We start from the raw sequence: 23,547 nt of genomic DNA on the forward strand, positions 1-23,547 counted from the left end.
TAGCAGGTTGATTCTACCATACACCTTCCATTATCCTAGTTTTGGGGTTTTAGAGGAGTGATTTGGGGGTTTGGAAGAAGGGGAGGATGGGAAGTTAATAAAATTAATTAAATTAAAAATTAAAAGAATATATAAATTGGCAAATAAAAAAAAGTAGATATCATCAAAAGGCTGTTCTCTCTTAACAATAAAATATAGATTATATGTTTTATTGTGTTGTACATATTATAGAGTTACTTATCTCGATTACATGGATTATATGTTAATGTATTAATATTAAACTTTACATAAAGTAGTCATTTAATATATTATTAGAATAATTCCAAATAAATAAAATTGGGACTCGATGTTATCATCTCATATTAATAATAATAATAATAATAAAAAATCCACATGCAAGACACTACAAGAAATATAACAAATTAGCCATGGTTAATAATAAATAGCCATAGTAAATAGTTAATTACTCGGCCATGCAATAGTTATTAGTCGTAGTTTTTGCGAGGGTGGCTAAAATATTTATTATTACTAAAAGACATGATAAATATTTTTACTATGACTCTTAGATATCACAAATAATTTTTTCATGATGAAAAATTAATTTTTCTACATAAATTTTATTTAAATGTGATTAATATTAGTTATTTGTCATAATTCTTAGCCACAATTATTAATATTGTAGTCAATAATAATATTTTTAAATGAAGAGTTGCACGTAAGAAAATTGTATTAAAATATTCATATTAAAAAGTTATGGTATAAGGATGGTCCTTTAATATTATATCTTCAACTCGTGGGACCCACAAAATGAAAGGTCATGATGTCGAGGGAAAACAATGCACTTTAATCTCTTGTGATATGAGAAATGAATAAAAAGTTTTCCCGTGGAAAATAAAATAGTAAATTATCCTACGTGTTTTGAAAAATGAAGCAAACTACCTCCCCTCCCAAACCACCAATATGAGCTAATTTGCTTCATTTTCAAATACATGAGAAAAATTTACTAATTTTTTTTTTACAGAGGAGGGTATTTGCTCATTTCACATTTTACGATGAGTAAACTACATTTAATTATGATGTCGAGAGACGAGTACAAAGAGCTTACATAACAAGAGATAATCGAAAAGATGTGACAAACCGAAGCTGACCTCTGACCACACCCATAGGGAGGTAAATCGCTATTTTTTTTTCATAAAGGAGTAATTTGCTCATTTGAGATATTACATAGGGGTTGCTTGCATTTTTCCCATTTAAATACTAAGACAAAACATGAACGATATGACTTAGGAGGCGTCTCTTCTAATTTTGACAACGACATGTTTTGTCATGTGAAATAGTAATTTGCAACTATTTTCGAAGAATCACATTTTCGTTCTAGCTCTATAAACATTTGTCAATACCAAAATTGAGTACTTCCCAAAAAGTATTATTATAGAGGGTTTTGTTGTATTTAACCTTTTAAAAAAATTATTATTTTGAGTGAGCTCGACTTTTATCTCAACCCTTGTTCCGGGTCAAAATTAGTGATCTCCTGAGACGATCTCACTGCAGATAGTCCAATTCTTCCTAGATCAGATTTTGGGTTCCCTGAGAATAAAACACGAACCGTGAGCTCGTCGGGCACATCCCCGACAATGACCCTCCGACGCTCAAGTTAGGTTGATCGAGAGAAATGTATGCGATCTCAAAGTTCTATTTCAATAAATGCGCAACAGTTACCTCAATAACGGCGTTTCGGGGTCTATTTATAGGCACAGCTGGATACTGTTGACTGGGCCACGTGGCTTTATCCTGCTGGCTTACGTTCTGATCGAATGGCTGTCATTGTCCGGGTCTTCAGTCGGTTTGTGCGATCCGGATCGGGTCCTCCGCGACCCGCCCGTTACAAAAGGGCGCGAATCTTGATCGCGAAATGACTTTGTGCCCTTAATAAAGGGTAGTTTGGTTTTTTCGCAGGGGTTACATGTGTATACCCATCATTACTCCCCCACTTTTTCAAAGTGCACGACCGTGGCCTTTGAAGAAGTCGAACCGTCGTATCCGTCGATCGGCTACCCAGGTGGACACGTGGCGACATCTCATCGGTTTGCCCTTCGGCGCGCATCTCAAGAGGGGCTCGTCTATAAATACACCAGCCATTCAAACCTTTTCTCCTGCCCCACATATACACTTTCTGCGACTCGTATTCGCAACCCGAAGTCCGCATTCGATCTACAGCTTCCAGAGTCATCCTGTTCTAAGGTACGATGTCTTCCAGCTCTAATTCGAACTCTAAGTCGCACCCTGGTTCGGGGTCTTCTACGACCTCTTCTAAGTCTGCATCTGGGTCCACGTCTAGATCTATATCTGGGTCCGCATCTAGGTCTACATTTAAGTCTTCTCACGGGTCTTTCTCTACCTCTCCAAAAAGGAACAAAAAGTTTCCTATTTCGAAGCTTACTGATGAACATGCCGGCCCATCAACTCTTGCAAAATTCCAAGATAGGCTCGCCAAAAATCCTTGGGAAGTCGTAGTCAGTAACGTTAGGACGCCTATTCTTAAGATTAGGGAGAAATATTACATTCCGCCTGATTACGATATTATCATTCCTGCCACTTTTGATTGCATGCACCGTCCTCCCGAGGGTTTTAGTGCTTTTTCTATCAAACACCTCGATGCTGGACTGCGATTCCCTTTGTCTCCCCCTATAGCCTCGATTTTGAATAAATTGGGGTTATGCCCTATGCAACTTTCCCCCAATTCTATTACTCATATCGTCCTTTTTGTTGTAATAATGCAATTCCTAGGTATAGAACCCAATTTTGATAATTTTTGGAGTTCGTATTCTTTCACCACTTCGAAACGATCCAGTAGTAGAGGCTTCTTTTATCTTTCGGCCAGGCCCGAATGCTAGTATCTGAGCGTCCTGAAGTCGAATGTAGGGGTCTGGTTAGATCGCTATATTTTCATTCGATCTCCTAGAGGTGTCTGGCCCTTTAAGAATGAATAGACCAAGTATAAACCTATTCCGAAAACCAGTGGAGGGGGGCTGGAGGGCGATCAGATAACTAGCCTAACGGCTTATAAATACGACCCCAAGAAGCTTCTCTCTGAGAAGGTTTTGCAACTTTCTGGGCTCTCTCCAGCATCCCTCCACATCGAAGAGTCCTTAGGTGATTCTCTTTTCTATCACTGTTTTCATCATCCTGTTCGAACCTGCTCACACGCTTTGGCTTTTCTTGCAGATAGCATAATCATGAGTTCGCGCAATACTCTACGGATGAAGGCAGCCGCGAACAAAATGGTCAAGGCCAAGGCTAAGGGGAAGCGGATCGCTCCTTCTAAGGATCTTCCTGCTAAGGACCTTCCTCCTAAGGATCTTCCTCCTGCGCCCGTTCCTCCGCGAGCCCATGTGCCAGCGAGTCCCGCGAATTGTCAGCCTATCCCGGTTGATAGTGAAGAGACTCCTTCCCAACCCCTCCTCGGATAGAACTCCAGCGACCTCGACCTGAACTTAGACACTATCAGCGAAGACCGGGGGGGGGAGGTTTGAGAGGCCAGATCGCGAAGGTGGGGAGAAGTCGAAGAAAAGAAAGCGGTCCTCGCAAAAACACGGGTAGGGGGAAGCTTCAAAGGGGAAAGAGCTAGCGGATCCTTCCAGTTCTTCAAAATCCAAATCCCAACGGCCTAAGACTCTGAGCAGGATGGCTCGGGAAGTTGCAGACAAATCTAGCCAAGAGGACGAGCGAGATAGGTTCCTGAGGTTGGAGCAGCTCGCTTTACACTGGGAGGAGACTCGGGAATTTGTAAGGGGTCTTCAGTCGCAGTCTGATGCACCTCAGGGAGACGCAACACCTTCCAGGTGGGATAGCTCCTCCAGCACGGTGCTTTGTGCTAAAGCGGGGGGAGAACCTTTCGATCTGTACAATTCAATGACCTCCCTCCACGACCAGAGCTCCTTGGTGACGAACAACCCTGTTCGGATCGAGCAATATGGGGCTCATGCCATGCTGCAGGTAATCTTTTGTTCTTGGACCGGCTTGCATGTTCGATCTCGAATAACTTTGCGTGATTTTGCAGGGCTTAACATTTCTCTGGAGCTTGTCCCTGAAGTGCACATCCTATCGTAAGAACTACATCATGACTAATAGGAAGGTGAAGGAGCTCCAAGCCCAGTTGGTAGAACGGGATAACCAGGAGCTGAAGCACGCAGACGAACTACTGGCCTATGCGGAAAAGATCAAGCATTTGGAGGGCATAAAGAAGGAGAAGGAGATTGCTCGATGTCGCCAAGAAGGAGAAGGAGATCGCCTTGTCTGAGAGGGATGTTGCTCTGGCTGAAGGCAGGAAGGAAGGGTTCGAGGCTGGCCGGGAGGCTAGACTGGCCGAAGGCCATACGCGAGGTTTCGAGGAAGGCCAGTCCGGTCGCATCACTTTGGAAGAACACCAAAAACTTCTGGCTGGTTCTCGAATGGCTGGCGTCCGCGATTTCTTGAATATGGACACTTTTACGACTGCCTTAGAACTCAAATCTACTGACTCGTTTGCCAAGGGTTACAAGACTTGCGAATTCCAAATCGAGAAACTTGGCGGATTCCAAGAGTCCTTTGATCGCAGCCAGTTGGATATCACTCTCGATGGCGATCTCCAGCCTTATCCCCCCGACCCTGATCTGAAGGATAACGAATTCATGGCCTTGCGTGCAGAGTTAGAAGCTGAGGCTGAGGACAAAGATGGTGATGGTGGTGCTACTTGATCTCCTCCCGTTTTTTATAGGATTTTGAGCCTTTTTTTGTATGATTCTTTCTTCCCCCTGATATATCGAGAACACTGACTTGTATATTTAGGGGAATTGACTCGTGGGGCATAGAGAGAACTTGTAAATGAAAATTCATCAATGAAATCATTTTTTGTCCTCTGGCGTGTTTGCTTCCTCTTGTTTCCTTTACTGCTTTTAATCGTTTGAAGATTGCATCCCCTCTCCTGTAACAAACTGAACGTATTTCTGTTCGTATAAGAAAACGCCTCTTTTTCAGTTAGAAGGAAGGATGCGTCTTTTCCAGATCGCATAGTTGGGCGCGTCTTTTTCAGTTCGCGTTTATCTGGATGTGTCTTTTTTAGATCACATAATTGGACGCATCTTTTTCAATTCGCGTTTATCTGGATGTGTCTTTTTCAGATCACATAATGGGACGCGTCTTTTTCAGTTCGCGTTTAATTGGATGCGTCTTTTTCAGATCGCATAGTTCGACGCGTCTTTTTCAATTCGCGTTTATCTGGATGTGTCTTTTTCAGATCACATAGTTGGACGCATCTTTTTCAGTTCGCATTTATTTGGATGTGTCTTTTTCAAATCACATAATTGGACGCGTCTTTTTCAGTTCGCGTTTAATTGGATGCGTCTTTTTCAGATCGCATAGTTGGACGCGTCTTTTTCAGTTCACGTTTAATTGGATGACTTTGCTAGTAGATAACGATAAAAACATAGAAATGTGCATATACAAAGATAAGCATGAAAATGTACACAGTTTTATAAATTGCTTCAGGAAAATTACAGTTGATTCAAGTTTTTCCTATCATTGACATGTGCAGTAATAACTATGCCCAATATACAAGGTATGATCTTCCTAACCTTACATAATTGGTGGTCTTTCACAGGCTCCTGAATGCGATCTTCTTGAGGTCGATGGCCTTTCACAAGCTCCTGAATGCGATCTCCTTGAGGTCGATGGCCTTTCACAGGCTCCTGAATGCGATCTCCTTGAGGTTGATGGCCTTTCACAGGTTCCTGAATGCGATCTCCTTGAGGTCGATAGCCTTTCACAGGCTCTTGAATGCGATCTCCTTGGGGTTGATGGCCTTTCATAGGCTCCTGAATGCAATCTCCTTGAGATCGATGGCCTTTCACAGGCTCCAACATGCGACTTCTTCATTGTTCACGCGTAGAACTTCTTCAGGTTCTGTATATTCCATGGGCGCGGCAAGTCTCAACCCTGCATATCTTGCAGCCTGTACGTACCCTTCTTTTTTATCTTGGTTATCTTGTATAGTCCCTCCCATGGCGGCTCAAACTTTCCTACGTGCTTGGAGGCTTCTACCTTTTTCAACACGAGATCTCCTACTTGCAGTTGGCGTGGTCGAATCTTGCGATCGTGGCTCTTCATCATCAATCCCTTATGGTGCAGAATTCGGGCGTACGCGACCTCTCTCTTTTCTTCAATCACCGTGAGGTCGAAGCTTCGCTCATCTCGGTTAGCTTCGGGATTGTACTGCATGATTCTTTGCGACTCCTCCCTAATTTGATAGCTTCTGTCCCGTATACTAGGCAGAAAGGAGTCTCACCCGTGGCATATCGCGGAGTTGTGCGATAAGCCCACAGAACTTCCGGCAACTTGTCAACCCACGATCCCTTGTTTTCGAGGCTTGTCTTCAAGTGCTGCAAGATCGTCCGGTTAGTCACTTCGGTTTGCCCGTTCGCTTGAGGGTTTGCGACTGCAGTGAAGTGCTGTGCGATCTTGAGCTCCTTGCACCATTCTGTAATCTTTCTCCCCTAAAACTGGGTGCCAATATCAGATATTAATATTCTAGGTATCCCGAACCTGCAAATAATGTTCTTCCAGATGAAGTTGATGATTTCCTTCTCGGATATCTTGGCCACTGCTTCCGCTTCGACCCACTTGGAGAAATATTCGACCGCCACAATGATGAATTTCTTCTGAGCTTGCGTGGGTGGAAAAGGTCCGACAATGTCGATTGCCCATTGGTCGAACGGACACGCTAATCTAATCGGCTCCATTGGGGTCACCGGCTGGTGTATCAGGGAGGCGTATTTTTGGCAGCTCTCGCATTTTCTGACCAGGTCTTTGGAATCTTTGACTAAAGTGGGCCAAAAATATCCCTGTCGCATGATTTTTTGTGCTAGCGATCTCGCGCCTGAGTGATTTCCGCAACTTCCCTCATGGATTTCCCGCATCACATAAAGGGCTCTCTCCTCGTCTAGACATTTCAGGAGGGGCCCATCCACTGTCCGTTTGTAGAGCTGGCCTGCTAGCAAGGTGAATCGGGTAGCTCGAAATTTGACTCTCTTCGCTGCAATGGGGTCGACGGGCAGGGTGTCGTCCTCAAGATACTTCACAATTTCATCCTTCCATGACCCCGTATCTGAGACTACCTGCACCTCCACTTTGTTCGAAACGGCCGATCGCGTACTAGGGCTGTGATTTTGCGATCCTGGATTCCATCCATTGCAGCTCCACATTTAGATAAGGCATATGCTTTGTCGTTTTCCACCCTAGGGACCTGCAAAACAGAACACTTCTCGAATTTACCCATTAATCGCTGAACGATCTCTTTGTACGATGACATCGTCCTCTCCCTTGTTTCGTACGTTCCTTCGATCTGTAGGGCAATCAATTGGGAGTCTGTGAAAACCTCCAGATCCCGGGCACTGGCTTCATGTGCGAGCTCTAGACCCAGTATCAGTGCCTCATACTCTGCCTCATTGTTCAGCACCGGGAGAGATAAGCGAGCTGCAACTTCGATCTCCACCCCCTTTGGCCCTTGAATTAATATGCCTGCTCCCCCATTATTCACGTTAGAAGATCCATCGACATGTAGCATCCATTTCAAGCAAGGTTGTTCGACTGTTTCAGGCTCTTTCTGGTCGTTGGACAACTCCATCACAAAATCTGCCAGCACTTGTGCTTTCTGGGCTGTTCTAGGTTGATATTCAATTTCGTACTGCCCCATCGACCGCCCATTTGATCAACCTCCCGGAGGCTTCGTGTCGCGACATCACGTGTTTGAGAGGGTGGTGTGTCAGCACCACCACTTTGTGCGATTGGAAGTATGGTCGTAGTTTTCGAGCCGTCACCACCAAAGCAAGAGCAAGCTTCTCCATCTCGGACTATCGGGACTCTGCTCCCTAGAGCATCTTGCTGACATAATAGACTGGGTTCTTGTTGCTTTCCTCTTCCCTTACCAACGCGGAGCTAACCGCATTCTCAGATACCCCAAGGTACAAAAACAATGTCTCTCCTTCTTTCGGGGTTGCGAGCAGGGGTGGCTTAGTGAGATATTCTTTCAAGCCCTGTAGCGCCTGGTCGCATTCCATGGTCCGTGTGAAGTTTTTTGCTTTTCTCAAGATCTTGAAGAACGGTAAGCTTCTGTCTGCCGATCAAAATATGAATCTGCTCAGCGATGCGATCTTGCCCGTAAGCTTTTGCACTTCTTTGATCGAAGTCGGCGACCTCAAATTCATTATAGCTTGGATCTTTTCTGGGTTCGCCTCTATCCCACGTTCGCTAATCATGTACCCTAAAAACTTTCCTCCTGTCACTCTAAAGGTACACTTGTCTGGGTTAAGCTTCATTCCATGTGACCTCATTATGCTGAACGCCTGAGCAAGATCTTCCAAGTGATCCTGCGATCTCCTGCTTTTAACGAGCATGTCATCCACATATACTTCCACTGTCTTTCCCAAGAGATCACCGAGCATTTGATTTACAAGTCGCTGATATGTGGCGCCCACATTTTTCAGCCCAAATGGCATCATGTTGTAGCAATAAATCTCCTTATCAGTGATGAACGAGGTCTTATCCCTATCCTCCTTCGCCATGTGGATTTGATGATATCCCTGGTAAACATCCATCATTGAAAACATTTCGAACCCGGTAGTAGAGTCGACCATCAAGTCAATTCTCGGCAAGGGATACGGATCCTTCGGACAGGCTTTGTTCAAATCTGTGGAATCAACACACATGCGCCATTTCCCTGAAGACTTGGGGACTAGCACGACGTTAGATAACCAATTTGTATATTGGATTTCGGATATGTACCCGGCTCTGAGTAATTTTTCGACCTCTTGCCTGATGATTTCATTCTTGTCGCTTCCGAACAACCTTTTCTTCTATTGCACCGGTCGGGCTTTGGGGTTGATATTCAAGCGATGGACGATAACTCCTAGATCAATCCCCGTGAAGTCTGAGGGACTCCATGCAAATATATCAGCATTTTTCCTTAAAAATTCTATCACAGCCATCTCTCCCTCTTTCATATTTGCTCCTATCCGGGTCGTTTTGTCTGGCTCCTCTGGGACGAGCTGCACTGTCTTGTATTCCCCACTGGGTTTTAAATGTTCGGCTTCATAGGGGCGTGGCTCAGCGTCTTCCTTGGTCTTCCTTTTCTTCTGGCTGTGTTCTCCCTTAAGTGACAGATTGTAGCATTTACGAGCTTCCCTCCGGTCACTAGTCAGCTCTCCCGTCCCGTTCTGAACTGGGAATTTCATCTTCATATGATAAGTAGAAACAACAGCTCTGAACAGATTTAAGCTAGGTCTACCCAATATTACGTTGTATGCGAACGGGGTATCGACCACTAGAAACTTGAACATCAATGTCTTTCGCTTAGGCACTTCGCCCATTGATACCGGCAATTCGATCGTTCCCAACGATGCGACCTCGCTACCTCCGAATCCGACCAAGGGGGTTCTCACTGGTTCGAGTCGGGCATTCTCCAACCTCATCTTGTCAATCACATTTTTGAATATGATGTCGGCTGAGCTCCCGCTATCAATCAGCACCTTATGAACAGTAAAATTAGTGATGTCTAACTTGACAACCATGGCGTCGTTCATGTCTTCACTTTCCTTGGGCCTGTCCGAACTGTCAAAAGAGATGGCTTCCTCTTCTTCGACCTTTAGGACGAACTCTCTTTCTCTGCCCGAGCTCATGGTCCTGGCGCATCTCTTTCTGGTCCTGCTCGAGTCGCCTGAGCTCGAGCCCCCTGCGATTGTATATATCACTCCTTTGGTCGGCGCATTACTCCCGCCGGCTAGGACCCTATCAGTTCTCGAAGAGCCTGGGTTCCGATCTCGGCTTCTCGACCTGCTTCTCCTTCCTTCCCCACTGATTTTGCAATTTGGGGGGACGCAATCTCGGAAGTACCCCTGTCTAACCAGCCTCTCGATCTCATGATTCAGCTGGAAGCACTATTCAGTGTTGTGTCCCCTCTCTTGATGGAATCTGCAGTATTTGTTAGAAAAGTTTTTAGAAGGGGTGTACCTAGTGTGCCTCGGCCACTTCAAGACATCTGCGTTCTCAACCATCATCAATGCTTTTTCTCGCGACATGGCCAGTGGAATGTAGTTGTGGTATTTCAGTATATACTTGGGCTCCTTCTGCTTCTCCTATTTTTTCTTGCTGCCACCCCCTTCTCTATTCTCATAAGGTCGTCTGGGTACATGGTCGCGTTCTCTCCATTTGGAGTCTTTCATCGCGTTCATCTCCTCTCATCAATGTATTTCTGTGCCAACGCCATCAACTGTTCGACGTCACTGGGCGGGTCACGTGCGAGAGCAGACGTGAAAGGACCCTTTCGCAGCCCATGGATGAGGATGCTCACCAGCATATCAATTCTCAATTCCTGCACCTCTAATGTCTCATTATTGAACCTTCCCATGAAGTTTTTCAGCGTTTCATCGTCCCTCTGGCGGATATTGAATAAATGGGTCGCTGACCTCTTCTGCTTCTTCTTACTGGCGAAATGAAAATTAAATTTCTGCACTAGCTGATCGTAAGATTCAATGCTTCCTTGGGGCAAATTTGTAAACCACTCTTGAGCCTTCCCCGTGAGTGTAGTCGCGAATAACTTTGCCATGATCGGAGCTGGCTGCCCATACAAATTCATCACCATTTCAAACGCGGCTACATGTTCTTGCGGGTCTTTCATTCCATCATATCTTCTTAAGTCGGGTACTCTGAAACCCGGTTCAACTGTTTGAATAAGGATATCATTGCAGAAGGGCGAATTCTTGTTTTGTGAAACGATCTCTCCCCGTTTTTTCAACTCGTCAATCTGCTTGTTCAAACTGTATATCTATTTTCCCACACTTTCGACCTCAGCCCGGGATATTATGGGCTCCCTTCTCTTTGCACGAACGTGACTACTGGAACCAGCATCAGACGAGGCCGGTCTTTTGCTGCAATGCTCCTGTTCACCCTGTACCCTAGATTCTCTCTGGGGCTCCACATTCTCGAACAACTGTCTCCTCGCAGTTTTTTTGACCAATGGAGTCGCAGTTCTTCTTTCGTACTCCATGATCGCCTTCCGACTGGCTTCCTCAATCATTCTTTGTAGTTCGTCTTGGGTTAACTGAATGGTTGTTCCTACCCCCCTTCTTGGTGTCTCCTCCTCTCCGGCGTTTCTCCTCGATGAACCTTCCATTATGATAATGAATTCTCAGATGTTCCCACAGATGGCGCCAACTGATCCGGGTCGAAATTAGCGATCTCCTGAGACGATCTCACTGCAGATAGTCCAACTCTTCCTAGATCAGATTTTGTGTTCCCTGAGAATAAAACAGGAACCGTGAGCTCGTCGGGCACGTCCCGGACAATGACCCTCCGACGCTCAAGTAAGGTTGATCAAGAGAAATGTATGCGATCTCAAAGTTCTATCTCAATAAATGCGCAACAGTTACCTCAATAACGGCGTTTCGGGGTCTATTTATAGGCACAGCTGGATACTGTTGACTGGGCCACGTGGCTTTATCCTGCTGGCTTACGTTCTGATCGAACGGCTATCATTATCTGGGTCTTCAGTCGGTTTGTGCGATCCGGGCCGGGTCCTCCGCGACCCGCCCGTTACAAAAAAGCGTGGATCCTGATCGCGAAATGAGTTTAGTGCCCTCAATGAAGGGTAGTTTGGTCTTTTCGCAGGGGTTACATGTGTATACCCATCAACCCTGAATTATAATTTGGTATGTGGCCAAGCCGACGCCAGCTATTATTGCTATTGTTAAGTGGAAAATGATCCTGGAAAGGCTCAATATAGCTTGACCGACCATCACTTGACACCAATGACACGTTCCCGGCTCCCGCTATTTCCCCTCCACTTGATTTTTTACTGGACATCATCAATAATTTTTATTGATCATAAACATAAAATAAGATGATAAAAGATACGGAGAAAAGAGAGAAGAAAAGAAAACTTATTTGATATTACCTTTTTAGATGGAGTGGATTTAATCATTATATTTAAATGCACTATGAGTAGTTATTTAAAGTGTTCACACTTTATTAATAGTACTGTAAATAACCAGATTCATGAATATTAAGGTTTTCTGTCATATATACGTCGACTTTACTCCACTAGCTATATACCTAGTTACAATAATCCTGTTCTACAAGAAAATAAATAATTTATTATAAGTTACATTTTTACTAAGGGAAAAGTATTATTTTAGTCCGTTAAGTATGTCTAATTTTAATTTTAGTCCGATAACTATGTCCATTTTTGTTTAGGTCCAGTAACTTACGAAATTGCTTACTTTTAGTCCTCTGGCAGATTTTCGGACAATTTTACCTCTATGAGTGCATATGGACTAAAACTGCCTTTCAAAAGTTGCATAGGGGTAAAATTGTTCGAAAATCTGTTAGAGGACTAAAAGTAAGCAATTTCGTAAGTTACTGGACCTAAACAAAAATGGACATATCGAACTAAAATTAAAATTAGACATACTTAGCGGACTAAAATAATACTTTTCCCTTTTACTTATGATATTATTCCTAGTTAGCACAAAATTTTGATCTATCGATGAGCTCATGAGTATGAGCAATTGTAATGCGCTCGATATGTTTGCAAATTTAAAACTACTATGTATGAATGTGCAATCAAATAGAAATACTTTAAAATAATTTTTATTTTTAAAATTATATGTTTTCATAAAAAATTAAAAATACTAAAAAGAATTTTAAAAAAAATGAAAAAGTTATAAGTTAAAATTAGTGAAAACTGAGAAGAGTTGTCAACTTGGCGATTAAAAAACATGGGAGAAAATTTAAAAGAAATTATTGCAACAATGCGGAAAATAAAACAGATAAAAATATGAGATGTCAAAAAGGTGTTCTCTTAATAATAAAATATTAATTTTGCTACACTTTTGTCGGTTTAAAAAAAAAATAAAAGTAAATAAATAATTGACTAAAATTAACAAAATAAATTAGTAATATGCTGGAATTACCAATTATTGCAAATTAATTATTTTAAGGTTCTCATCTTAATTAATACATAGTATAGTTATGCATAAAAATCGCAAGTTGTCAAATTTGGACGGTGCCATTTTCTTAAAAAAGCCAGAAACTATATATATTAAGGCATCAAAACCGCCCAAAGTAGAAAACACGTTTAAAAATACAAGTCCTAATCATTTGATCTCTTTCTTAATCACCTCGATCTGTTTCTTAAGCCAGTTACATCCTAAGTATGTTCGCTTTATCCCCTGTATCTAGAGAAAGAAATTTAAAATATGTAAGCAAAGGCTTAGTGAGGCCATGATGTGTGCACGTTGAAGAAAATAGTTAATAATAGAAACGCAATCAAAATACTTAAGAAAAATGTTATATTAATTGGTAACAATAACAACTGAGCCTATGAAAACCATATCAGGCAAGGATCGAATCTTATGATTATCATCTTGTGTCTCCCGAAAGACCATTTACTACTTTATATTCTTTGCAGAGAGCGGCTCTACAACCGCATAGAATTTTTGATGCCTAGGTACATGATGGTGCCTAGGATACCTAGGTGGGAACTAAACTACGAAACCTCAATTGGTAGCCCAATGCTACCCCAGTGTGCCCTGCAAACCATCCAGGCCCGGACCGATTAGCAAGAATCACATGATAAATCTACAAAGCCAATCGATCAATTATATAGGAGATAGACTGTTTAAAAGCCACATGCATATCCAATATTACGATGAACTGAACAATATCAAGATAAATAGGGCCTTTTGGATACTCATATGAACTCTAGAGGTGGCTCCCAATGGAAGTTCATAATGGATACCAAAATAACACATGACGATAATAATAAGCATGTTGTAGCACTTAGCTTCATAGAGGTCAGAAGGCCCATTCAAATCCAACTAGATAGCCAAATATCATATTTATTTATCAATGAAGGATTTCAAAACATATTTTACTCAAGTTCGTTGGAAGAAAAGACCATTTTATATATATATATAGCGATGCATAATAACATATATTATTCTTCCAGTTTTGTAAATAACAATATAATTTTAAATGACACTCACACTGAAGTCTACACGGCTTTTAGGTTTCCAGTGGAGCCAATTTGAAGGGATCACTTATGTAAACATTAAACATGAAATACACTAATTGAAATTAAAAATTTATTATTTTTTGAGAAAAACTTATTATTATTATTTTTATTATCAAAACACAACTACAATTGTTAAGCGAAAATAGTATTTTTTTTAACTCATGGAGACAAAATGATCTTTAATCAATTAAGCTTGATTTAGAAGTACTTTTTTGCCAAAACTACCCAATTTAGTCTTTATCTTCTTTTTACTTTATTTAACAAATACTACCCATTTTTTATTATAGTACAACTTCCAACTTTTTCTATCAAAAACTTTTTTAAAAGCAAAAGTCTTTTGCCAAAACTCCCCAAGTAAAAAACAGTAAAAAGACTTCCTAACGCAATTTTAAGATTTTAACAATTTTTTTTAATTTTGACCATGTGAATTAAAAAAGTAGAACCATCACATTTTATGAGTTTTATAACTTTATTTATCCAAGCACTTTAAATCTTGTTGTAATATTTTATACTTAAAAAAATATCCTGGAAGATGTAATAAGTAAATTACCTAAACATCCTCTTAGTTACAACTAATTAAAGTTTTTTTCCACGTCTTGTAATCTGACAAAGAGTAAAGAAGATCAAGTCCAGCTAAATAAAAATATATTACCATTGAAGTTTGTATGAAATTCTTAATTGTTAAATTAATGAAACTTCAACTAAATACAATTTCATAAATATTTTTACACACTGATGTACGTAAATTTATCTCAAATCGTGCTTACATCACGATATGAAATATACTTTTCAAATAGACATAAGTTCCTTCCAATAGAAGACATATAAAGCGGGAAATAGTAATAATCACATTAGGAAGGCTCATGCAATAGCCTTTCAATGTTTAAGTTAGACATATCGTAAATGATAAATACTTCAGTCATAAGAAATATTAGGGTAACAAAAATTGTAATTGGGGCATGGAGGATGGTTTTCCTAGTTGCATAATTTCATATGAACCACAAATTTAGGAATGATTAGTTGGCCATAATGAATCCATACATACTCGCGTATGAATATGATTGAGACAGGTTTGGAACAAATGTTTTGAAAATTGGACCAATAATTGAATCGAATAAATTACAAAATCAATGGATCATTGATCTGATCGAATTGAAAAAATCTGTGAACCCAGAATATATTATATACATTTCCTATTTTTGCTTTGCATCATGGATCTGACTCTAGAAAGAAGTATAGTGTTTCCTTCAAATGAGCCATTATCACCTTGTTGTCTTAATTAGCAATTTTTCGTTTCTTTAGCTTAAATTCACATAGGCGATGTAGATTATGTGTATTGGGATCTAACAGCACACGAGGACTGAAGGACCTGTTTGAAAATTCTAAGATTATCATAGTACTGACTTGCAAAACAATCGTTAGTAATCTAATGTTTAAGTCAGTAACATATTTAACTTAATAAAATAAGAAAAACTTGAATAAATGTGAGATTGTTGTGAAACAAGTTAAATAAACGGAGATTAAGTGTTTGAATACGGAAAATAAAGATGAAGTCTAAGTAGAGAGTGTGGAAAATAGTAAGATCCATACAACCTTGCTGTAGTGTGATGAGCTTTCTAAGTTTTACTTACCTTAATCTTCTATTTGTAGGAGGAGTTTGGGAAAGAATTCCATATTTGTTAGGTGCAAATGAGATACTCTATAGATCCTTAGGACATTAATATTTTAGGGATGATGTCTATCCGTTATTTGGAGTTATTTCCTAAGAGATGTGTAGGTTTGAGTGAGTCTTGATCAATCAATTGGGAATACGGGGAAAATGGTTATCCGCCACTTCTAACGGTGGATTCAGTTGGATATAAGGTCATTGCTAGTGCCATTTTAAGGTAATGTGGCTTGTGACGCCGATAAACTGCTAATGTGTCAACCTTGTTGTTTGACACTTGAGTTTGTTGATTGTGTCAATTTTTATGAGCTCTATCTCATCAACAGAGCGATAGGACTAGATTGAGGTCCTTGCAGCCTGGAAATTGTAGTAGAACAGTAGAATCTTTGCCTGCTAGGTTGCATGAATGGGTGTGTAACTCCTTGGTTTTGATTTGGACCTAATTTGATATTTGAGCTTGAAAATTCATTGTAGTAGGCATCACCCCATAATTCTTTTTCTAGCTAATCTAAGAATTCTAGTTCTTATAGATTAAGTAATTAAGTTAGAGTAAAATTTCTTTTTGCCCCAAATTAATCAAATAAATTTTTATGAATAATTCAAAAATACAAAATATGTAAAGAAGAATAAACTTTATATGTGATAATTAATTAATTTATTAAAATAACATATAAATATAAATAGTTAAATATATATGTGATATACATATAAATAGTTAAAAATATATTATTTGTATTATATGATATAATCTCTATTAATATGTATAGTAATTTACTCTAGACTTAATAATTTTTTTACATATATATATTTGTTGAAGATTTTTGTTAATATTTAATCTTTATGTTAAATTAATTTTTGTATTTTAATATTTAACTAAATTCTAGATTATGAATATTTAATTATTTTGTATTTAATCTTTGCACTATGGGTTTAAAAGTATTTTTGAGTTTCACATTTTATTTAATATAAAAAGTTTTTCAGTTTTTAGCAAATTATAAATAAAAAATATATTTTAATGGTCATATTAAAAATATAATGCAGAGATGAAAAAAAATACTGAAAAGATTAGTCCAAAATAAATTAACAAAGGTGAATCCTTTTATACACAATAAAAGGGTATCTTTGTCAAATTCAACCCCAAAGATGGGTTAAAATACGCCAAAAATAATCCAATTCAAACATTGGGTAAGTGTCTCCCACTTTATGTTATTTCTAATAGAAAGGGGCTTTCCTAAAGGTTAATTAATATAGATTTTTTTTTGCCTATTTTCTCAACATAGGGTTTTTTTTTTTTTTTTTTTTTACCATTTTCAAGATAAGATAGGGGGCAAAATAAAATTTAGCTTTTTTTCTTAAAATATGAATTTATTTTTGAATAAATTTGAATAAAAGATCCCGTGATTTAAAAATTCAATTGAAAACTCCTTGTGTTAAAAAATATAAGTAAAAAATCCTCTCTGTTTTTTAAAATATTTCAGACACTCCCCTCCATTAGTTACCCTTAACAACATTAAAATTTTTAATGAGTTGTCCATTATACTCTTATTTTAATGGCTATTGATCTTCAATAGTTCAAAATGAACGGTTCAGATTTTAAATAATTTTAAAAATCTATTTTGTGTTTATATATACACTTATATATGTATATATCATACATACGGAATATAGTATCTATATATATATATATATTATATGTCATCGATGGTAGCCGCGGCAGGAAACAAAGAGATACATTTATTGCTTCATAATTTTAACACGAGGTGTTATTAGAGGCTTCTTGTTGTTGATGGCAGTGGAACTCGTTTCCTGTATTCTGCTAAAGCCCACAGCGGGTATATATTCCTGTATGCCGCGTAATGTAACATGCAATTCTTCATGAAAACTCCAGTGATTTCCTGCAATCCAAATTATTATCACAACACGTTTTTATTAACATCAAGTTCTAAATTTGTCATTTAATTTCAGTGCAGTCCATAATTATTAGTCATACCTGTTGGGGAAAATCACCATCTTCCAACTGAGAGTTGATCAAAAGCTTTGCTCCACGATGAAGAGGTGTAGGGTCTCTATCAGCCTGTCAAAGTACAAGTGGAAAGCAACTAATTAAGAAAACATACATGTTTTTATTCAGACTAATCTGAATGTTGTATCAAGAGTCTAATTATTAATTAACCTGTCCTGAATGGATTAGACCCATCATTGCCCACGCTGTGTGCACCAAGTTTGAGCGATTATCTTCCAATGGCACATATACCTGTTTTCAACAACATATGTAGAAAATAAGCATTTGTAATTGTTTTTTAAATTAATAACTACTGACTTAGTTAAATCTATCATCAATTGGTCATATATATGATATTTACCTTCTTTGGACAGGAGAGGTAGCTCTCTCCCCAGCCACCGTTGTCCCTCTGCGCTTTCAGTAGAAAATCAACCGCTTTGCGCACGGCTGCACAATTGTTGTAGCTCTTACCAGCTGCTGCAAGCCCTCCAAGAGCAAACCAAGTACCGTATGTGAAGCAAACGCCCCAGTTTCCGTACCTATAGACATGCATTGTCAAGGTTTTATACACTAGCAAAGATTGTGTAGGCTTTTGAAATTTAATAAAAAAGACAAGTATATATACCATGAGCCATCGGGCCGCTGTACATCTTCCAGGTATCCGACAGCCTTTGCAATGAAGCTTTCTATCTCTTTCTTCCAGTGCTCAGGGTACAACTGCTTAAACAAAACAAGAGCTTGGATGGCTGACGAAGTGCACTCGACATACCTGTGTCAAGAATCTTGTTAAGCTTACTTTAGATCAAATACGTATTTTCCTGAAAGACAGAATGCAATAAAAATAACGACTCTTACTCATGCTCAACAACGATATCTACAAAGAATTCTGTAGGGTTGAGCAACTGCATAGTAAGATAAAGTTTCTAACTTAGTACCCACAGACTCAAATGTTTGAATGGTTTGCTAACTTCTCAAGAATAATGAGAGGAAAGGACTACCTCCAACCAGTCAGACGCCCCTGCAGGCTCCCATACAGCTAAACCACCATTTTTCCTCTGCAATTGCTCATATATTTCAGTACTATGTACTTGTGTCAAATTTCTAATTGAATTGTAAGCTTTCAAAATGTATAAAAGAACCGATTTCTACCTGCAGAGAAAGCAATATGTTGACAGCATTGTAGAATCCCTCAGGTTCCATCTTTTCTCCAACAATATCAGGAGGCATCATTGAGAACAGAAGGCAACACTGGCAAATCAGGAAGGAAAGCAATTGCATTAGACCCCATCTCTACATATTTTATTTTTTCATTTGTGCAACATATGAGCTTCCTCGATAAGTATGGCTACCTTCAACCCTTCTGCAGTACAATCCGATACTTGCCACCCATGATCTTGATCCGAAAACGTCCACGATCCCTTTGAAATGTGGCGGTACATGCTTCTGAAGTCGCCAGAAGGATCATCTTTGACCTGAGACTTCTTAATGAAGTCATGCCCTAGTCTTAGAGTCTCGCCTATTTCATCCGTCAGATTACTCGCTAGCAATGCTTGTATGGCAAAACTCGTATCCCACTCTTGGCTGCCAAAACTCTGCATTTGAATAGAAAACTTAGCATTTTAAGTGACCAGTTCATGTGTGAAGATGAGGCACACTACCGAACAGAGCATAAAGAGCATTTCTGTTTACCTGCATCTTCATGCCATCTTCAGCAACCCATATGTAATCAGGGATTCTAGCGAGATGTTTCTTGAAATAGTCTCCGTTCGGGTCCTCAACCCAACAAGCCAGCATACACAGCACCTTCTCCACGCATCCGATTGTGATGTATCTGCTGTTTTCATCTTCATAGTGGATGTGTTTCATTGTGACTTGGAGAGCTTTCTCTCTCAGCTTGTTGAAAGGCCAACGGGTCAAAAGAGGCTCCGTTAACACATAACAACTATCCCAAATCAAGTCTTGTATTAACGGGTGAGGATAATATAGGTCTTCCTGCAGTCAGATGTTCCATTCAAGATCTCTTTCAGCATCAATGTGTAGTAATAGAATACAACATGAAGTGGACATGATATGCTACGAAACTTTAGTATTTACCTTTGCACAGCGATGTCGTACACTCCTCCAATTAATTTGTTCATAGGGCTGATCATACAACTCTTCTCTCAATTGTAAAATAAGAGGAGTTATCGGACCCACGAATCTCTTTCCATATAAATAGGACATTGGCATGTAAACCATTCGACAATAGCACATCATTTTTGCTGCATTGATGTTTATTGGGGAAAACGTCTTTTTAAGTACTCATCCATAAGAAAATCATAGCCAACCATATACACTTTAGCCTCAAAGGTGAAAAGAAAATTCGGATTAATCCAAACTAGAATAGAAAGAAAGAGATCCAACCTGGATGCATTGGAAGAAAAGACGGAAGAAGCCAAAATTCAGGGGGCATGGGGTTGCTTCCTGACCAATCGAACACTCCCAGTATCTAGAACAAAGAAAACCAGTTTTCATTAGCTTTAGTACAACTCATGACAACAGCTAATCTGTCCTCATACTCAGTTCTTCAATAATAGTCTAGTCTACATACTGAAAGCCATGTCTTTCCCCAAGAAGGTATTGCTGTCACAGTGCCATGGTCAAGAATCCATTTTCTTGCTCTGGTGCAGGCGTTGTTTTCACCACCGTCAGGCCCTTCTCCTAGAATACGCATGCAAATGTAACTGAGGGCCGTGCAGAACATCGTGCTGTGGCCTTCTATGTGGAAGCCCCAGCCACCGTCTTCGTTCTGGTATTAGGATTAGGCCGTTAGTCTATTATGTCTCACATAAGTATGTGTGCATATTTATATATGCATACAAGAATATATACATAAATGTGTATGTGTGTAAGTGCACCTGATGACAGTATAACGGTGTTCTGCTGGAAAAACAGTGTTGAGATGACCTGTGATGTAGAGAATCATGACCTGCGTATTTTTGCGTGAGCACAAAAGGCAACATCAGCTTTACACTTGAATTCAAAATAGATCTATTCTTGTGAGATGTTTATTGATTGCAGACTCATGCATCGATATTACATAAAGGCCTGCGCACTCACCAAAGGTGGAAGAAAGAACAAGGGACCGGCGTTTTCTGCTGGCCAGTGGCCATCACTAGCTTGCAGGGCGGAGAAGAAATGAACAGCTCTGCGCAGTGTGGTGGTGGCCATCTCGTAAGTTACGTCTTCTCCATCGCCCACCTTCACTTGGGGTATTGTCTGTTTAAAGTTGTTTTCATGCAGGAACTGCGAGTATTGAAAAATATGAAGGTCAGCATTCTTGTTCTTGTATGTTAGTATTTGATCATAATTCAAAAGGTTTGATTATGATTCAGCAGGTTCACATATTCATATTTGATTGAGAAGGCGGCTGAAAATGGGAGATGTTGAACCTGAAGCCGCCAGAGGAGATCACTGCTTGGTTTGACCTGGTAGCGGTTGGCCCAGAAGTCCTGGCGAGCTTTCTCCACCTCTTGTCGGAGCTGGGGTGTGCCGTAGTTGGGGTCGAACTCCCAGATCTGGCGACCCACATAGTTGTTGGTGCTGTAGAGGTAAGGGCTGTCAACACCTTCTGCAATCTTCAATCTCCACATATTTGTTTTTTTCCTTTTTCCTCTGTGACCTGAATATCAAGAAGTTTGCATGTGGCACGTAGATACTTTCTCATTAATGTTTGCTCGAAAACTAAACTAGTGTAACAAGTTTGCGTTTTCCTTTTTCCAGGAACCATGCTTCTATCAATGCAATTTGCATTTATTTTCAACAAGTAGATAGAATTAGCAGTGAAGAGAGAGAGAGAAACCTGAGGCGACTACTTGGATGTGGAGATGTGCAGTTTCTTCTTACAACACAATTAATCAAAGAAGTCGGAATATATTGTTGATCAGTGAAAAAGTTTGGTCGGAAAATTAAACACACTTTTGGTGTGTGTTTTGGTGCTTCTGCCCCCAAAGAAAAAACTTAGCAGGAGACGTCCAAACTTTAGAAAAGAAGTGGTTGGAGCTGCCTCTGTGGGTGGGACACCGACTTTAGGCGGATGCGCTCTATCGCCGCCTGATTGGTGAATGTCGTCTTTTCATCTGTCGGTGACTGTCACGACCCAAATCTAGGGTGAGTAGTTGCCTAGAGAAGAAATGCATGAGACCATCGCCCAGTCTAGACGACATCGACTCATCTTCGTGTGATACCTGGCGGTAGTGGTGGGCGGTGATGGAGGGAAGAAGAATAAAAAAAATTTAGGATAGGTAAAAAGTATTATTTTTTTAAAAACTTTAGTAAAAATGATTTAATTTATTTAAAATCTAAGAATAATAAAATGATATTATTAAAATTTTATTTTAAATCTTGCAAATGAATACAGAAACAAAAAAGGCCAGAAAATTGAAAAAGAAAATAAATAATCTTAAAGAATAAGAGAAACAAGAAATACTCAATGTAATATTTTCTGAGGAAAAAGAATCCTCTGAATCAAAAGAACAATCTGAAGAATAGAATGAACTCAAAAATATTGAAGAAAATTTGGAATATTTATCTACCACTTTTGAATCTGAAGAAGAAGAACCTTCTTGTTAATGTAGACAAGGAAGCGGAGGAAAATTCACATTAGGAGTTTTATGAATTAATACAAAATTTAAAGAAATGAAAAAAATAAATGTCTCATTGATAATCATATTGTCGAATTATTTAGAGAAATAAAAGACCCTTGAAGTTAGGGATATCATTCTGAGTAAAATTGACAATGATGGTAAAGCCACCACATCTGAGTCTTGCCCAATTTATGATAGAAATATTTATAAACCCTTTGAACCATATACAATTACTGGGGTTAAGAAACTGCTTAATGAAAAACATATTATTAAAGATAATCCCTCTACCCTAGAAGATCTAAGAATAGAAGTAGAAAAATTAAAGGAAGAAATAGAAAATATTAAAAAATCTAATCAGTCTCTTACTAATAGAATTGAATGTTAGAAATTAGCAGGAATACTGGAATAGGTGAAGAAAAATATGAGGAGGATTTTTTATCTACTTTGGAGATAGTCACTAGTCAAAAATAGAATGTTAAAAGCGATCCTTAATAAATAACAATTTTAAAAAAATATTTACTGCTCTTATAGACAGTGGAGCAGATTAATTGTATTAAAAAAGGTCTTATACCTACTAGGTATTTTGAAATGACGACCCACGGACAAAAATTAAATATAAATTTTAAAATTCCAAAAGCTTACATATGTAATAATAAAAAAATGTATTCCAACAAGCTTCCTATTAATAAAAGATTTAACTAATGAAATTATTCTTGGAATACCTTTCCTTAAGAAAATTTTTTCAATAAGAAATATTAATGAGAAAGGTATAATAGGAACCTTTGAAGAAGAAATAATAAAATTTGAATTCATCACTCAACTAATAGACAGAGTTATCAATGAAATAAGAGATTTAATAATATCTAAGACTAACCAAATATGCTTCATTAAATGAATAAATTAATTCATTACAAATAAATGAACTACTTAAAAATCCTAAACTACAATGAAAAATTAAAATGATTCAAAATAAATTTGAACTAGAGATATGTGATGAACATCCCAATGCATTTTGGCATACAATTTCCAGATGCAGACGTCACTGCAGAAAATTGTATTAAACAACTTTGGAAAGCAAATTTGCTATACCATCAGCAAATTATTGGTTATTATGCTGTCTAATGAATTATCTATATATTTCTGGAATGCT

The 23,547-nt window shown here is 39.1% G+C and overlaps 1 protein-coding gene across 1 annotated transcript; it reads right to left on the reverse strand.

Annotated features, from left to right (window-relative positions):
- Nucleotides 17,532-21,724, reverse strand: LOC105167784 (beta-amyrin synthase-like). The gene is made up of 17 exons (XM_011087599.2): nucleotides 21,614-21,724; nucleotides 21,204-21,433; nucleotides 20,872-21,057; nucleotides 20,656-20,740; nucleotides 20,363-20,565; nucleotides 20,176-20,260; nucleotides 19,867-20,033; nucleotides 19,462-19,764; nucleotides 19,122-19,364; nucleotides 18,922-19,020; nucleotides 18,771-18,827; nucleotides 18,628-18,674; nucleotides 18,398-18,541; nucleotides 18,134-18,311; nucleotides 17,944-18,024; nucleotides 17,761-17,844; nucleotides 17,532-17,665 (listed from the first exon to the last, which is right to left on the reverse strand). Exons 2-17 carry the CDS (start codon nucleotides 21,402-21,404, stop codon nucleotides 17,537-17,539), a joined length of 2,292 nt encoding a protein of 763 aa, XP_011085901.1. The 5' UTR covers nucleotides 21,405-21,433; nucleotides 21,614-21,724; the 3' UTR covers nucleotides 17,532-17,536.

Source organism: Sesamum indicum, linkage group LG8 (assembly GCF_000512975.1).
Source record: "Sesamum indicum cultivar Zhongzhi No. 13 linkage group LG8, S_indicum_v1.0, whole genome shotgun sequence".
In the NCBI taxonomy this organism is placed as follows: domain Eukaryota; kingdom Viridiplantae; phylum Streptophyta; class Magnoliopsida; order Lamiales; family Pedaliaceae; genus Sesamum; species Sesamum indicum.

What these genes read in the sequence shown, in the direction of transcription:
- LOC105167784 (XM_011087599.2), bottom strand. Translation starts at nt 21,404, where the DNA reads ATGTGGAGATTGAAGATTGCAGAAGGTGTTGACAGCCCTTACCTCTAC. An exon ending in CAGCGGCCCGATGGCTCATG is followed by an intron (nt 18,312 to 18,397) that starts GTATATATACTT and finishes GCATGTCTATAG; the next exon opens with GTACGGAAACTGGGGCGTTT. An exon ending in ACCTCTCCTGTCCAAAGAAG is followed by an intron (nt 18,025 to 18,133) that starts GTAAATATCATA and finishes TGTTGAAAACAG; the next exon opens with GTATATGTGCCATTGGAAGA.